The following is a 17,808-nucleotide window of genomic DNA, read 5'->3' on the forward strand; positions in this document are numbered from 1 at the left end:
GGCAATCAAGCCACACCTGTCCCTGGTTGCCAATTAGGGGGTCTCTTTAGCCAGCCTTGTCAGTAAGACAGGGCTGGATCATTGCTTTTGTAACAGAGGCCAGCAAGTGTGCCTGGGCCATGTGTATGTTGGCTGGCAAACCTCACTCCTTCAAACACTCACTCCTTCACAAACTCTCACACACGCACGCACGCACACGTACACACGTACGTCTCTCATGCCGAGCAACCCAGGTTCGAGTCCCGGGTGCAACAGAAGCAGGGACTGAACCAGGCGGATTACACTTTGCTGTGTCATTGACTATACTGTGCTTTATCTTTTGTGGTCTTCCATGTTGTAGGGATGTAAAAATATAAAAATCTCACTGTACGATATTATTGTAATCTAGTATAAAAAAATAAAAAATAAAAAATAAAAAAAAGACTTAAAAATGCCATAGTGTGTAAAATGAAGTGGCAGGATAAACACACTTACTGTAATTGAACACAAACATAATGCTAATTTATTCTGATCATATTTGTTTACTACAAACATGTTGTAATGTATTTTTAAGTGCAAACTATTGCGCATGGACATTCTCTGTTTCAAGCAAATATTTAAAAAACTTACAGTTGAGTGTCTTTAAAGAGACAATGTAAACATCCAGTGTAAAACAATATTGTTTACTTAGTGTCTTCAACTTTATAACTTTCTGAGAAGCAGTGTCCTCTAGAACATTTTTATATCAGTCTGGAGAATTATGTTTCTCAGAAATGTTAACTAACAATTTTAACTTTTAATAATGTAAATGCCTCATAAAATGATGTGTAGCTTCACTGGCTTCAAATGTCTTATCTGGATGACGGTTTATAAGCTGGCGACTCCAGCCCCCCTGCGACATCGAGAGAGACACGCAGTAGAAAATGGATGGTTGATTGAGGATTTATCAAGTAGTTTTTCAGTTTATTTGTATTTCCCACAGTGTACAGTTTTTTTGGGTGATTACCTCCTTGCGCTGCGACGTGACCGGCTGTCTCTGTGTTGGTTTGGAAACGCAGACGTTTTTTTGCCTCCGTCAAAGAGGTTATGTTTTCGCCAGTGTTTGTTTATGTTTGTTAGCAACATAACTGAAATAGTAATGAATAGATCGGATTTTAATCATTTTTTCAGGAAATATACCCAAAAAAACCCCTTTCATCTCATCTACTACAAACACACTTCATTTCCTGCTTACGGTGTTCCACGCCACCCAACTTGCGGCCCCGCGCTGCGCAGAGGATTCTGGGAGATTTAGTTTATTTTCAGACCCGGCCAATGCTAAAGCGCCAGAAAAAAAACTACACAACAAGGTTTTGTTTGATACCGTCACGCATCATGACATTATTGTTAAGACTTTGAAACAGCGATACTGAGGTATCTACAATACCGTTACATCCCAATAGAACTTTTTGCACTACCATTTTTTCCTACATGTGTTTGTTTTTGTTTAGTCACCCGTGATCCACTCCTGTTGCTCACACTGGTGCTCCCTCGTTTTTGGTCCATTAAGATATATTTTTGCCTTCTTTTACCTGCTATCTTTGCATCCTGGAGTCACACCAATAACGCCAAGCCAAAACGTAACACTTAAAGGGGAACTGCACTTTTAAAAATGTGCCCTTTTGTTCACAATCATTATGTAAGACAAGAACCCATACAGTATGTCTTTGTTTTTTTCTGCATTCTAATTTGCAATACACGGAAAGTACGAGGTGGCTAACAATAAAGCTAATGGAATTAATCTATTCCGCCCATAAAGCCCTATAAAAAAAACTCACAAAAATCTACAACAATACTCTATTTACATCTGGTCACCTGAATATTGACCAAGTACTAACGATATTGTATAAATAAAGTTGATTTGATTTGATTTGATTTGTTTTTACAAGCGCAAACTCAGAGGAACTACTTTTAGCGGCGCCGTGATTACAGAGAGGAAGCCAGCTTATGCAGTTATTGACATAGTAAACTGCTGCATCGTCTCTGAGTTGGTAAAAAGTTCATTCTAAATTAGGAATCATGCCTCACACTTGTAATGTAGAAGGTTGTGGTTATAAACCGAGATGTTGGTCAACTATGACATTCAACACAGACCCAGAGATGGCGAAAAAGACACGATGAGTTTGTACCCACTTTTTTTTTTTACTTGCATGAGGAGTATGGTTAATTCTTCATCTAAACAAGAAACTGAACATCCCATCAGTCAACATGCCAGTGAGAGCAGACATTGTACAGTAAGTGAATGTTTTATTATGTTTATAGTTTGTATTTCTTGTTTAACACTTAGCAATACTGCTACTTGCTGGGTCTGCTTATCACTCAGCTTCTAAAACATGTTGCTCCTTATATTCAGGCTCATAAATATAAGGTTCTGGATTATCCATCCATCCATCCATTTTCTACCGCTTATTCCCTTTGGGGTCGCGGGGGCGCTGGAGCCTATCTCAGCTACAATCGGGCGGAAGGCGGGGTACACCCTGGACAAGTCGCCACCTCATCGCAGGGCCAACACAGATAGACAAGACTCACATCCACACACTAGGGCCAATTTAGTGTTGCCAATCAACTTATCCCCAGGTGCATGTCTTTGGAGGTGGGAGGAAGCCGGAGTACCCGGAGGGAACCCACGCAGTCACGGGGAGGACATGCAAACTCCACACAGAAAGATCCCGAGCCCGGGATTGAACCCAAGACTACTCAGGACCTTCGTATTGTGAGGCAGATGCACTAACCCCTCTGCCACCGTGAAGCCCGTTCTGGATTATCATTTGTCCCAAAGTAGTAGTCGTTGGCTTTAAATTAAGTCTGCCATGATTAGTAGTGTTGTTGTTGTTGAAGGAAATAGTGAACATTGTGATGTGTTTGTGCATTTAATGCCATATGCTTAAAATAAGGGGGAGTTTCCTTTAAAAAAATTACCCGACAAAGTTGTAAGACTGTTATATATATTGAAGTATTTTATTTACACTCACACTGCTAAAATGAAAAAATAATGTAAACAAATAAGGTTCACCATGGCTCTGACTCTGGAACAGACTACCGGTATTTCGATTTGCGTTGTTTCTTATGAAGAAAAATAAGGAAGTTACACAGTTTCTCGGAAAGGAGCCTGTTTGACCTTTAAGATTCCACTGTATCAAATTTGGAGCAGAGCATTTCCCCATGCAAAATATGTGCGCAAGAAATTGGCAATAGAGTAAATGTTAAAGTCTATTCAAAGACTGAGGATGAGCCTGATGATTCATCCATTCAGCAAGTTTACTTTAAGGCTTCTTCTGGGCAGTGGTGATGATAATATTTATCCACAGAGTAAATCATGGTGAATTTAGCTTGATCTGATAGAAAATGTTCCAATGATGATGATACAAATGAGCACTGGATTGGAAGTTAACGCATGTGTTTGCCTTTACTGGTGCTCTCAAAAACTGTTTTTGTTTGTGCAAAGTGTGACTCAGCCAAATTCATTCATTTTTTCCTTGATATTTTATGCTTTTGTTCAAGATCTTGGCTCTTGGTATTCAACAACACAGTTCTAATGTAAGAGGATCATTTTGGGATGGGAATGACTCACTGGGGGTGATTATTCCTTGGGAAAGTGTATATGTGTGATGTTAAATAAACACCAAAAAGCGACTGACATCATTGATTTGGGAGGAAAGGGATGCTTAATTCTCCCTAAAAAACAAGCTTCCCAGCAAACATGGGAAACAGATGTACTTCACACACATATATTTGTTTTACAGTACAAAAGGAAACCTTTCTATAGTGCAGCTTTGTTTGGAATCTAAGGCTACATTTAATTCCTTGCCTGTTTCTGCAAGTAATCAGCAGTGATGGAATGAAGGTTGGACTTTATTGTAGATGCAATGCAGAGCACATGCTGCCTGCTCTTACTACTGAACTGCATGTATTCTGGCTGACAGTCAGTCTGTGTTGCTGTATTCTCCAACATGCCATGCATGTTACTTCTCTGCATAAACTGAAGGAAATCTGCATGTACAGGCTTCAACTCGCCCTCTCTAAGCCGGAAAATTATTTGCTCTACGAGTGAAGGGCACTGATAAAACCCAAAAAAAGTTCTTGTTATGAGGATAATAAATGACTAGCTTTGTAGCAACCATGAGACACTGTGCAAAGTAAGATATTATGTATAAAAAGTTTGATAAATAATCGTCACTTGACCACCCACACAATGGCTGTCATGTATCATGAACAGGATGTGTTCATTAGGGATGTGTTTCCTGCAGGTTTATACTTACGGGTATTTGATAAACATTACATTTATCCATAAATAGATAATTAACTACAGTAACTTTACCGTAACAACTTCCTCCCCCTCTCTTACTGAAAGTGATAAACATATTTGTTGTTTGATAATACCAGTGTGTATATATATATATATATACATATATACATACACATATATATACATATATATATATATATATATATATATATATATACATATATACATACACATATATATACATATATATATATATATATATATATATATATATATATATATATATATATATATATATACATATATACACACATATATATATATACACACATATATATATATATATATATATATATATATATATATATATATATATATATATATATATATATATATATAGGATGACATTGATTGCAAAATCTAATACATATTTATATATAAATATTCATAATGTTACCTAAATGCTAGTTTATATCTAGTAACCATATTTGGTAACTTAAACTACCATTGGACAGTACAATTATGTGATTGTGTTCAACGAATTACAAAAGAATAATAAATATCTCATTAAATCTAATGGAGAATTATGCTCTATGTATGCTGGTTGTCTAAAACAACACATTTGGAAAAAGTCCGAAAACTAAAAAAAAAAAAAAGTAATGTTTTTATTTCATATTTATTTTATTCCAATGATCATCCTATAAACGGTTTCAACAGAAATATGTTTTAAATGTTCAAAATATATAATTCCTCCATAATTAAGAATAATACTTTCAAAACCGCATTGTATTTTCATGCAATATGGTTAATTGTTAAATTGAATCAAATATGGCAAAATAAAATGACCTCATACTGTCATGATCCTTCATGACTGTTTAGGACTTATGTTTGTCGTTTTCCTTAGTTTACTTTCTTTGCAGTCCAGAGCACCTATTTTTGTTCCACTTCCTGTTTGTCTCTGTGGAGGGGGGCGTGGTCGGCGCGCCTCCTGCGGGAATGGAGTGTGTATGGCCCGGCTTCGAAGCCCAGCTGACAGGTGAGTAGATTGCCCAGCTGGGGTTAATTATCTAATCACCTGCCGCCTTTATCAGCAGGGGCCGCGGCCATGAGCGAGGAGGGCGGATGAGAGCAGAGCGCGCACACCCGACGACAGAAAGAACGACCGACCACGAGCAGACGAGACTGAAAAGTCCTGCACACGAGTGTATATGAAAATAAAAGACTTGTTCAAACCTGCTACCCGGGCTCGAGAAGATCCATTGGCCTCAGGAGACCCCTACCCGCATGGAGAGACTTTCACAGTCTCCATTTTATCTCCAGCCTGAGCGCTGTGTCCTTCACCTGCTCCTTATTGACAATCAGGAGAAACATTTGTCCCTGGTTGTCAATCAGGAGGCTTCTTATGTCCAGCATTGTCAGTATTGTGTTTTCTCTATGTTGCACTTTTGTGTTCTTTTATCTCATTTTTGCCTTGTTTTTCACTCGTGGTTCACTGCTGCCATCCTGCTGGTGACCCCAGTGTTGTTCCCAATAAAAGGACTGTTTACTTGAACGTCTACTGCCTTCTCTGCATCTTGAGGTAACACCGCCAGCCACAATGTGAATCCATGGCAAATACATTATAAAGCTTCTACTACAATACTGTGCAGGTTTGACGACGGCAGGTGTCCTGAAGATAATTTAATTTACGGCAAAACGCACGCAGACAAAGGGCGACTTTGACACTTGAACTGTGGCAACAATATAAGATAAAACAGCTCCAAACATGGAAAGTATTAGCAGCTAATAAAGGCTTGAAAGAGCCCAATTAGCTCATTGAAATGCCTGATGGGATCCCTGAGTCAAAGACTCAGAAATCAGTTCCATGTGAGGAAGTTGTATGTATGGCCAAATATGTTGTATTACCACACAACTATTGTTCGAAAGTAGTACTTTGGGGAGAGAAGTAACAGTCCACTTTGTCACTGTTGTCATCCATTGCACCAAAGTGCTTGAAATATGAGAGAGCAAAAAAGCTCTTTGTAACAATATGGGGGATGTGTGAGAGGGACACTTGGCGACATTCCCACTAGATTCCTATGCAGACTTTCATGTGATAAATATGTGCTGCACTGCTAACGACTGTTTGTTCTCTCTTCGCTGAACATATTTTACGAAGAAGAGTCATGGTGTACCCGAATGGCTTTTGAAACATGCTATCACAGGATACCCTTCCCACAGAACATCATTCAATAGCAATAGAGGTCTTGTGCTCACAGAACATTGACAATGAGCTGAAAATTGGCTGAACGTGCAGCAATTTGACATCAGTCATTGCAAAGCTAATTGATGGAGCAACACAAATAACCTTTGACCTCAGCTACCTCATGCTTCTTGAATTGGGACCTTACTCAAATTTAGAGGAGATCTGCCGTGATGTGGACAATACCTCATATTTTGAGGGCTGGCAATTAGTAAAAGTTTGCTTTTGTTTGCTACTGTTAACGCGATAATAATGTGTTAACTATAAATTTCCATAACGGCACCATTTTTTTTAAACGGGCGATTAACACACACGCGTCCTCTTTGACCCACTTGCCGTGCCGTAGTGGGGGGAACTTGGCTGCAGTTCACTTGTTACTGATGAGTCGCAAGCAAGCAGAAATGGACAAGGGAATGCTACCTTATGGAAATATCAGGTTCAAAGCCATGACAAGTTGTTCTTCCGACAAGAAAATACTATTTTTCGCCATGAGATGAGGCGTCATCACTGCAGCAAACGCCTGCTGTGCGCGTCGATCAACAGTAGGTGGTGCTTCACTTCTGTGTTCAGATTACGGTTAAGGTGAAGTGATAACATAACATTTAGATTGTTTCTGTGACTGCTTTAGTAGAAAGTAAGACAACATAAAAGCTCAACAGAAATAAAAGACGGTCGTCAGGAAGTCAAAAGGAGATTTTTTCATTGTAAACAGTTGATCCGACATTAAAACCTGTCAAGACACTTTCTCAAACCAATCACACACTTTTACGGCTTCAAAATAAAAGCGCTACGCTTTACATCCGGTTTGACAATGTTTAGTGTTTCTCCTTAATGTAAAGCTTCATATTAGCCGCCACACCTAACAAAATAAAGTAATATAATGTATTGTAATGTCCAGGGGAAAACTAAGTCTGACGCTCTTTTTAGCTTTTATGGCCAATTTTATGCTAACAACGGGCCCACTTCCAACAATTATTTCCTCCGTGCACACACGTCAGCCTCCGTGCTACACTTCTAGAAACACAACACTTGTTCATTCTCAGTCAACACAATGTGTTCACAGACCATGGGAAAAATTACCACCATAACACACAAACATACACAATAACACCAGACATACTGTACATACGGGTTTGTCTGGAGCAGAGGCAGCGTGTCCGAGCTGTGGACATAGTTTAATATATTCGCGATATACCCACGCACAGCGATCTTTACAATTTAAGACGACACTGGCGGCTCTTAATGAGAGAAAGACGCAGCAACGCGAAGCAAGTGTGATGTCAGGCTCTCAGCTCGCTTTTTGTCACGGACATGGTGCAACAGAATCTAAACTGCGTCTCTAAACACAAGGACAGTCGCCAATACCACCAAAAATAGATGCTAGATTTAGTGCTAGTCATTTTTATTAAATGGAAAAGTGACTAAAAGCGTTGGAGAAATCTCTAAAAAAATTTAAAAAATTCTCAAAATACATACAATTTAAAAATAGAACAAAACAATATATATGAAAAATATATATGTTAATACTATACTTAGTAATAACAGATTTGTTTTAAATGTATATTCACATTTTTTTTAAAGAATATATGCATCATAGCATATCATGCAAAGATACCACGCCCCCATCGCCACAGGTATTTTGGTAATTTAGGGGAAACCCTGGTATTAACAAAATAAAAATGTCTTACATTACGATCATGCTTTGTAATGTTATTCTGTGATATTTGCACCTAAATAAATGCTAGTACATCAGTTTAGGAATATGGGGGCAGGTGGGGTGGGGGGCTATTTTTCCCTGCTGGCTGAAATATTGTGTAAATTATTTTATAACATGTTCTGGTGAGTCCTCAATTACAGAATGAGCAGCAGGCTCATTATTACATTTTAATAATCAATAGAAGAGGTTAAAACATTGTTATGCAGCAATATGAAGATCATTTTACCATTAACATAGCATATTGTAAATTTAAATGAAATATATTCATATAGCGCTTTTCTCTAGTGACTTAAAGAGCTTTACATAGTGAAACCCATTATCTAAGTTACACTTAAACCGCAGTTGCAAGCTGCGACTGTATATTCAAAGACAAATCTTTTTGTTTTTGTTCATAATTAGTATTAACATTTCAGCTTTTTCTCTATGCATAATGCCTTTAGCTGTATTTATCAATTTAATTGGTTTTTTTCAGGGCCATTAAAAAACAGACATGTTCTGCGTATCAGTGCGTCATCAGTCAGTCATTGTTTGTAGTGTGACTGTATATGAAAACGACAAAATACAAAAAAATAACATTATGTTGTGTAACAATTGTACTCACGAGAAAGAGTCCTTCAATGCGCAATTACTTCCCCGCATTGCCTGGAAACATACCCATGTGCGGATGCATGGGGGTGTATGAATATGGAGTTATATTTGTGCCATTTGAGTCATACCATAGACTATAAAAATGGGACCCATTACCTCCCTGCTTTGCACTCAGCATCAAGAGCTGCTGCTAACTGCTCCCCTCACCTCCCAGGGGGTGAACAAGGGGATGGGTCAAATACAGAGGACACATTTCACCACACCAGTGTGTGTGACAATCATTGGTACTTTAACTTTAACATAATTGTAAGGTTGTCAAAGCAGATTTTGAGCACAAAAACATTTATTTTGCAAGCACATTCATGCTATTTAAAGAAAAATTTTAAATCAAGTGAAAAATAAAATAGTCTTAGCGAATATAAATGTATTTTGTGCTCAATTAATGTGTCTGCATGTTTGCTATTATCCATATCAACATGCAATAATTACTGCTTTCTATGCAGGCAGACCACTGTGCTCTCTTACATCCTGTCTTCCTCTCTTTCTCTCAACTCTACACATTCAGTTTTTTCTCCTCTGCACACGCGCAAGTTTTGGCACAGCGTTATGATAAGAGAAATGGACAAATGTACGCTATGATTGGCTGTTTGGTGCCCAATTAGATCACTTGTTACATTGCGGACAAATGTACAAAAATAACTCTGTACCACAATGTTTGAAAACGTTACCCACAATGTTCAGGCTCAAATAACTAAATTAATCAAACAACTTACCTGCGTGGTCGTGCTGGAACAAGTTGTTGTTCCTCATAAATTTTCAGTGCTCAAAATCTGCTTTTGCTACCTCACAATTATGGCACAACTATAACTCCATACATGAATTCCAATGGGGAACACGTTTGTGTTGGCACTCGACGGAAAAGTGTCCCCAGACTCGTAACTCGATAGTCCTGCTAGTGCGCGGACAAGCAGAGAAAAGCGTGTCGTATAGGCGTCCACAACAGTTGCCGTCTTTTGGTGTTTACGGAAGTCGGGGCAGAGAAACACAGCGACATGCTGCAGCAGCCTATGTTAATGCCAGCTAACGTGGTGATGGAGCTTTGAACCATACACAATATCCTCTGACATGCGGGGGAATCGCTGTTGCTTTCATGCCGCCAAGGGTTGGGAAAGTGCTTGATTTCATATTCAGACGACGATCACCTTTATCTAATCGTGGCAGCCAAAAACGAGATTACCGTATTTTTCGGACTATAAGTCGCAGTTTTTTTCATAGTTTGAGTATAAGGTGCGACTTATACTCAGGAGCGACTTATGTGTGAAATTATTAACACATTACCGTAAAATATCAAATAATATTATTTAGCTAATTCACGTAAGAGACTAGACGTATAAGATTTCATCGGATTTAGCGATTAGGAGTGACAGATTGTTTGGTAAACGTATAGCATGTTCTATATGTTATAGTTATTTGAATGACTCTTACCATAATATGTTACGTTAACATACCAGGCACGTTCTCAGTTGGTTATTTATGTGTCATATAACGTACACTTATTCAGCCTGTTGTTCACTATTCTTTATTTATTTTAAATTGCCTTTCAAAGGTCTATTCTTGGTGTTGGGTTTTATCAAATAAATTTCCCCAAAAAATGTGACTTATACTCCAGTGCGACTTATATATGTTTTTTTCCTTCCTTATATGCATTTTCGGCCGGTGCGACTTATACTCCGAAAAATACGGTACTTCAATCACTATGAATAGGATAATGTTCAAAAATGTTGTCATGACAGTCACTTATTACTGAAAATTTGATCACTGACAAGGACTGTTCCAACCAAAAGGCCCTTTGACCTCAACTATGTGTTGGATATTGTTCAGAAGCAAAAAACTAAGAGTGTTCCTGCTGGTAGAACATCGACATGAAACCAGATTGACCTTTGATCTTGGCTTCATTAATCACCTTGGATGCAAACACAGTTCAAACTGGAGGTAAAAAAAATGAATGAGTTGAATACAAACCACAGTGTAAGAAGCACACACACTCACACAAACACAAACACCCACACACAGTGGTGCCTACCAGCCAGCTGCTTGCCCATGTTCTCCAGCTCTTTGGAAAAGAGGGGGTCTCCCAACAGCAGGCCCATGGAGCTCCCACCCCTCACAGCCTTGAGATCAGCCTCCCAGACAGGCTGACGCTAGCGGGCGAGGGGAGCAGAAAAGAGAGAAAGTGATATTTTTAAAAAGAAAGCGAGAGAAACCCTTCAATTAACCCCCTTTTATATCATTTTCAGCCATTACTGGAAATATCTGAGCCGTATCTGCTGAGGGCGAGAGAAAAAAAGGAGGCTATTATTATTTTATGGGCTTTAGAAAAACACAAGAAACCGCAGCGAGCGGAGATGAAAGTGTGGAGCACGCAGGGCAGATTGTTTGGTGAATGCGGGATGCTCGACTGTCAGCAGTTCTTTCCACTCTTTTTTTTTTTGCTTTCTTTTCACCGACTCGTCCTAAAGCGGCTCGGGGTGTTAGGAGACAAGCCTGACGGCAGTAAATGTGACTCTGACTGCTGTCTCTCCACATCTGACGCTGTTATCATGCAAAGACAACACCCTCACACGCTGCACACTATTAAACCCTGAATTATAAAAAACACATGCACACTGGTGGAACCTATAAAGTCGACCTCCACCGCACAATCTGTTTCAGGATCAAACTATAACCATTATCAAACCTTGATCAACTTCTTCTTCATTCTAATTGGTAAAATAAGTTAATAACTGTTAATATTAAAACGTAAAACCAATAAAACACTTTACTTTAGTGGTGAATGACAAAGTTGTAACGCACAATCTCATTTAAGTTAATAACTGTTAATATTAAAATGTAAAACCAATAAAACACTTTACTTTAGTGGTGAATGACAAAGTTGTAATGCACAATCGCATTCCTACTCATGTATCAAGAAGTTAACCATCAATAGTTAACAGCAAAATATGCAATAAAGTAATAAACACAATGTTAACTTTTTTGATATAATTTGGCAACACTTTTACAACACGTTTCCACTTATATTCTCCTATTATTTTGGAAGAAAATGTAAAAAAAAGCTGGGAAGAAAAAGCAAAAAATAAATAAAAAATTGCTTGCTAACCTGAGCTTTCACATTGTTTGGCATTGTTTTTGTTGAACTTTAGATGACTTTCTATGAAACAGTTGGTTGTATTTCAAATTGTTTGACCTCAGGGACTTTACAGCTAGAGATAGATTAATACATGGCTGAGAGGTCAAAACCATTTAACTGTATTGTACAATAAAATGTTATGTACTTATTTAGATTGAATTGATTCCCTAATTGTCACTAGATATATTTCACATGTACTACATTTACTATTAACTCCAATGTAATGTTAACAGGCAGCTAGCCACAAATAAATTTGGCTCTACCTATTTGCACATCACTCATAAACATATTATAATGAACCTGGTCTGCACTCGCCACTTTATTTTGTAAAAAAAAAAAATGTAGCATTCAATACCACACATGTAATAAATTATCTGATTTTCAACAATGCTAGCAAATTTAATTTAATAAGCTAAGCTTTAATATCAAAGTATTGGATTATAACAGAAGCCAAAAATGTTATTTGATTAAGACATCATTATTTGTGAGTCGTGACACAAAAAACCCGACAAAAAGAAGCAACAAAAGACAAAAACTTTTCGCAGGGCTCCAGCAACCCCTGCGACCCCAAACGGGACAAGCGGTAGAAAATGGATGGATGGATCATGGCCAGAATTATGCAATTCGATAATAATTACATCAACCCACCACCACGAATAGATGACTGTCCTGTGGGAATCATTGGTATAATTGTATAATGGGTTAGTATAGTTTCCCAAGACATAAGTCTCACAAAAACAGGTCGTCTTATATGCGGGTCAGCCCAGTTCATTTAGCTTTGCCAAGAAATTGTCAGGAAAAGCAGGAGTATGTGAGCCAGCGCTAATCCTAAAATTCTTTGGGTCAGTTAGAGCCAATAGATGAAAGTGCGCGTGAGAGCTTCAAGCCCAGGTAGGAAATAAAAGTTGTGATGAGATACATGCTGCTGCTTCTGGGACCCAGTTCTTACATCATTCAAAGCCTTTAATAAGAGACAGAATTGGCAGAGCGCTGATGCCAACGTTTAAACCTGAGCTTCTGATGAGATACATGCAGTACCATGCAGTCGTCCAACCTGGGATCAACTCTAGCAGAGTATTTATTTCAAGGAGTCATGCCAATAGGAAAAATGAGGGTTTTGATAAATGTAATAGCTTTAGTTTATTTATCTTTGGAGGCTGTCAGTTACACAATTACAGCAGCGAGGTCAAAATGTCACTGATTTACAGATAATGATCGATACTTGTGTTTTACTTGCCTATCATTCACAATCTCTATGTTAGTCAAGAACACATGTTTTTGAATGCGTTTTAAGTCGTAAATAAACGCTAGCAAACGATAGCTAACAATGGAGGTAATGAGAGTGTACTCTATTGTGCCTACAAAACCCTCTAAAAACATCCAAAAACCGCCAACAATACCCCATTTAAATGTCATAACCTGAATATTAACTAAGTATTAGCAAAACTGTTATTAAAAGCGGTAACACACACAGACTATTTTCAGCGGCGCCGTGATCACAGAGCGCTAACTAGCATATGCTGCTATATTGACATATTGAGCCTGTGAGCTGCTGCATCACCTCTGAGCTGGTGAAAGTTAATTATAGATTATAAAACATGCTTCTAAACTGGATAATTGAGGATGTGCCCATAAATCAAGAAGTTGGTCAACTTTGACATTCAACTTATACCCCGACATCGTGAGAAAGACACAAAAAGAATCTTATTTGCGGCACTTTTTTTTTTAAACCTGCATGAAGATTATGATTAATTTTTCATCTAAACGGAAATATATCCCATCAGTCTGCATCTCAGTGAGAGCAGACATTGTACAGTAAGTGCTTGTTTTATTATGTTCATAGTTTGTATTTCTTGTTCAGCACTTAGCAATACTGCTACATGATGCTTTGGGCCTGATTTACTAAAAGTTTGCGTGTACTAAAACACATGCAAACTTGATAGCATACGCAAAACTTATCTATATGTTAAAGTGGATTGCGTCTCTTAAGTGAGCAGAATTAGGCATGTAATCCATTTTGCGTCTCTGTCTTCATTAATATGCAGAATATATGCTGATCATCAAAGCGTCCACAATACTGGGAGGAGATAATGCAAATATATTACACAGCACACACAATGTAATTCATCATCGCTCATCAACGCTTTGACAACGTTTGATTTAGCACGTGTGAAAAGGATGTGCAAACTGACAATTCCACACAGGGATTTGCTTGCGCACGATGGACAGAGATCCACCGTCCTACATGTGTGTCTCAACATATTTTAACTGTCAAAAATCTAATTTACACATATCGTCTATTCAGCAATATTCTTTTATAATAGCAGTTTGATGACTTAGGGGGCTGATTAAAACAAATTCCACTGATGCATTTGTGTCCTTTAGCGTTTTTTTTAATGATGATCGATTTTTCATATACACTAAGTCTATATATTATTAACTTATCTCCAATATGAATAAAAGTATGCATTTTTTGTGTCTTGTGCACAGTAGCGCAGCCTCCCTCTCGTGCACCTTCGGCAGTAAAAAAAAAGATAAAGATAAAAAAACAAATTAAAAAAAGTGATGTCAATGTAGATGCACCACACGACTGCTTATAAAATTCCCATAAAAAGGACTACATGTCTGCAGCATGTTTGAAAACACAGCATATTCATGACAACATGGAAGTTCTGTAAATGAGTGTCTCCGTGGTGATTGTACAAGCAAAAACTTCATTTAAATAAGGTGGTCTGTGCCACTTTTTAATTGTACACACAATACTAGTAGATCACACGCAACACGCCCCCTAATAGTACAAGCTATTTTATAGATTGCACACGCTGTTTAGCGCGTGGTATTTGGATCTCAAAATGATAATGTTTTGGACCACCATTTGTCACAAAGTAGTCTTTGTTGTCTCTCATGAAGTCTGCCAGGAGTAGTAGTGTTGTTGTTGAAAGGAAAAGCGAATGTTGTGATGGATCTGTGAAATTATTGCGCCGCAGTATGCTTAAAATGAGCAAAATACGTAAATATTACATGTTCTTTATTACGAATGTGCCTGTTATTACATAACATATATACTTACAGCATGTATATTAAATAATGATGGAGGCTTTTGGATATTTTTAGAATAGAGCAACTCCCATTGGCTCCATTGTTATCTGACATTTGCTAGCATAAAAAAACACGTGTTTTGTCTACATGAGGATTATGAATGACAGACAACATTTTTTTTAAAGTGCAGTTCCCCTTTAAGGGGATGGCTTAATCAAACTGTATATGTTCTGCAAGCCTGATTACATCCAAGTGTGAGCCGTAGCATAAACAGAAGTCATGTTGGGCTTTCTTCAGACAGTAATCTCGTTGAGACTGAACCAACAGCTCCTCTGCTGGTTGGAGCCAAGTAGTGCACTCCATTGTTGTTGTTGCTGCATTAGACATGATGTACTTCAGAATGCATTTAATGTGGTTTCTGTCCGTTCTTTTGAGCTAACTTGGGATATTTCTTGACTTCTCCGTGTGTGGCATTGCGTGCGACAAGAATGATGGAGGGGGCGACATGAAGGGATTCTCCCTCTTGTCAATATTCCTACTGTATTGATGTTCCTCTAGCTCGATTGTCATCTTGTAATAGGAGTAAATTCAGCTTCAATACAAAAGCGACTCTTTTAATTAAAGCCAATGTGTCAATCATTGCGTCACGCACAGTAAGCAGTATGGACGGCGTTGTGTATGTTTTAAACACAGCTCCTACAAATTGATGACGGCATCTTGAGAGTCAGCATGCATGTCGAGCTGTGGTTCTGTGGATTGTAAACGAGTGCCAAACTTTAAAATACATTTAAAAAAGGCCACGCGGTGTATCGCCAAATTGCCCTGGAAACTGAACATAAAGCGTGACAACAACGTCTGCCTTCTATCATTCACAAGGCATTGCCTCACTCTCCTTTTCCACCTTTTGCCTTGTAAATGAACAGTTTCCCCTGGCAAGCTTTATTTACATCACTCATGCAACAATGTTGATTAAAATACATCACTTAACACCAAAAGGATAAAAAGCATACATTTGTCTGGCGTTTAGTTACGGAAAATATTTGCCTATAGGGTATTTATCATCTTAAAGAAACTTGCAGAAGAAAGGAGCTTGCCAGATTAATAATAATGACCATTAACAGTATTTACTTTCCAACACGGCCGAGTATTCACAGCCTAAATCGAGGAAATGTGCACGCTACACTTCCAAGCACATGATTGAATGCGCTCATATAATAGAGGACACCTTTCGAACATAGCGTCATTCAAAAGCGAGGCAATTAAAAAAGACTTTTAAGAAAACTGAACCTTTTTTTTATTTTATTGGGAACAGATAACAAAAAATAATTTTAAAAGTAAATAAATAAAACAAGCTATATGCTTCTAATTGAAAAAAAATAAATTAATTTTGTTCAGTACAAATACTCAACTACAAATACAAAACAATACTAATCCAACTGAGTAAAAAAAATAAACATATAAATAAATATAAAGTGGGGAAAAAATAAAACACAATAAAAAATACCGGTAAATAAAAATTGAAAAAAATATTAAAAGTGTTTTGTTTGTTTTTTTCCAATTTTTTACTGTGGTCTTCATGCTCAAAATTATTAGATTAATATTTAAATGTTTCTTGTTCTTATTACAAAATATTTGTTTTTAATATTACACTACTCTTTAAGCAAACAATATGATAATATTTTCTCAAAATATAAAATATAGATAAATATAAGCAATGTAAAATGCATGAACATGGCATATGTAGTTTTTAGCAATAAAAGGTAGAAAAATCCTTTAAAAACAATTAATACAAATATTTAATACTAGAGACGTCCTGGATCGTGCCAGTTATCTGCCTTTTTTAACTGATCGGTGATTGGCTGATGAGCTTCCTAGTCTGACCGATCTTAGCGCAGCTGTGTTCCAGTGTTGATTTACATGGCTAAAGATTGTACTTACGTAAAAGATTCCTTCAAAAGCGATACACGCTCAGGGAAACACAATTACATTTCTGGATTTCTTGTTACACATGCAGAGTTCCATGAATTTCAGAAGGGTGCGTGTCTTGGCAGAACAACGGCTTGATTTTGAGCACAAGCTGCAATGGACGCATTGTCTATCCACAGTGTGAGATAGAGTGTAAGGGTGAGTGTAAGATACTCCATCCATCCATCCATTTACTACCGCTTATACTAATCCAGAAAATAAACTATGTTTCTTCCAAGGATCATTATCACTGGAGGACGAGTGATAATGCTACGCGCACACACACACACACACACACAGAGCGTGAAGACACATGAAGTTAACCGCTAAAGCTTTAATGTAAAGTAAAGTTAATTGATCCGGATGTCGATCTACTGATACTGGGGGTAGTATAAGTATATAAACGACACTAAAGTTTTTAGATTAATATTACATTTTTTCTTGTTGTTATTATTACAATATTATTTTTTGTTTGTTTTTGTTACTGTTTACAAACTCAGTAAGTATGTATCTGGATACAGGAAGGCTATGAGGGCAAAACCCAAATGATTTAAATGGGAGCCAATAGTCATTTTTGCTTTTGATTAGTTTTTGTGCACTAGTCAATAAGGATATACACCGAGGACCGGTATTTCTTGGTACCGGTGTCTAATTGGGTCGGTCCAGGAGGACCGTTAAGATTCTGGACAAATGATACAGCTATCCGTATTTTTTTTATCTAGGTGACCGTCGTAATTATGACACGCTGCCACAGTCATACAAGCGCCGCTGCAACGCATAAAAAAAACACAGGTAGTATTTGGTCA

General features: G+C 37.7%; 1 protein-coding gene across 3 annotated transcripts in view; it reads right to left on the reverse strand.

Moving 5' to 3' along the window:
• lg07h8orf34 (linkage group 07 C8orf34 homolog) overlaps nucleotides 1–17,808 on the reverse strand; it is a 108,988-nt gene that overhangs the window by 30,810 nt on the left and 60,370 nt on the right. For all 3 annotated transcript variants that reach the window (XM_061964740.1, XM_061964742.1, XM_061964741.1), the window contains exon 11: nucleotides 10,895–11,012. In XM_061964740.1, coding sequence (XP_061820724.1) covers nucleotides 10,895–11,012 — 118 coding nt within the window. The remainder of the gene's footprint in view (nucleotides 1–10,894; nucleotides 11,013–17,808) is intronic.

Source organism: Nerophis lumbriciformis, linkage group LG07 (assembly GCF_033978685.3).
Source record: "Nerophis lumbriciformis linkage group LG07, RoL_Nlum_v2.1, whole genome shotgun sequence".
Lineage (NCBI taxonomy): Eukaryota > Metazoa > Chordata > Actinopteri > Syngnathiformes > Syngnathidae > Nerophis > Nerophis lumbriciformis.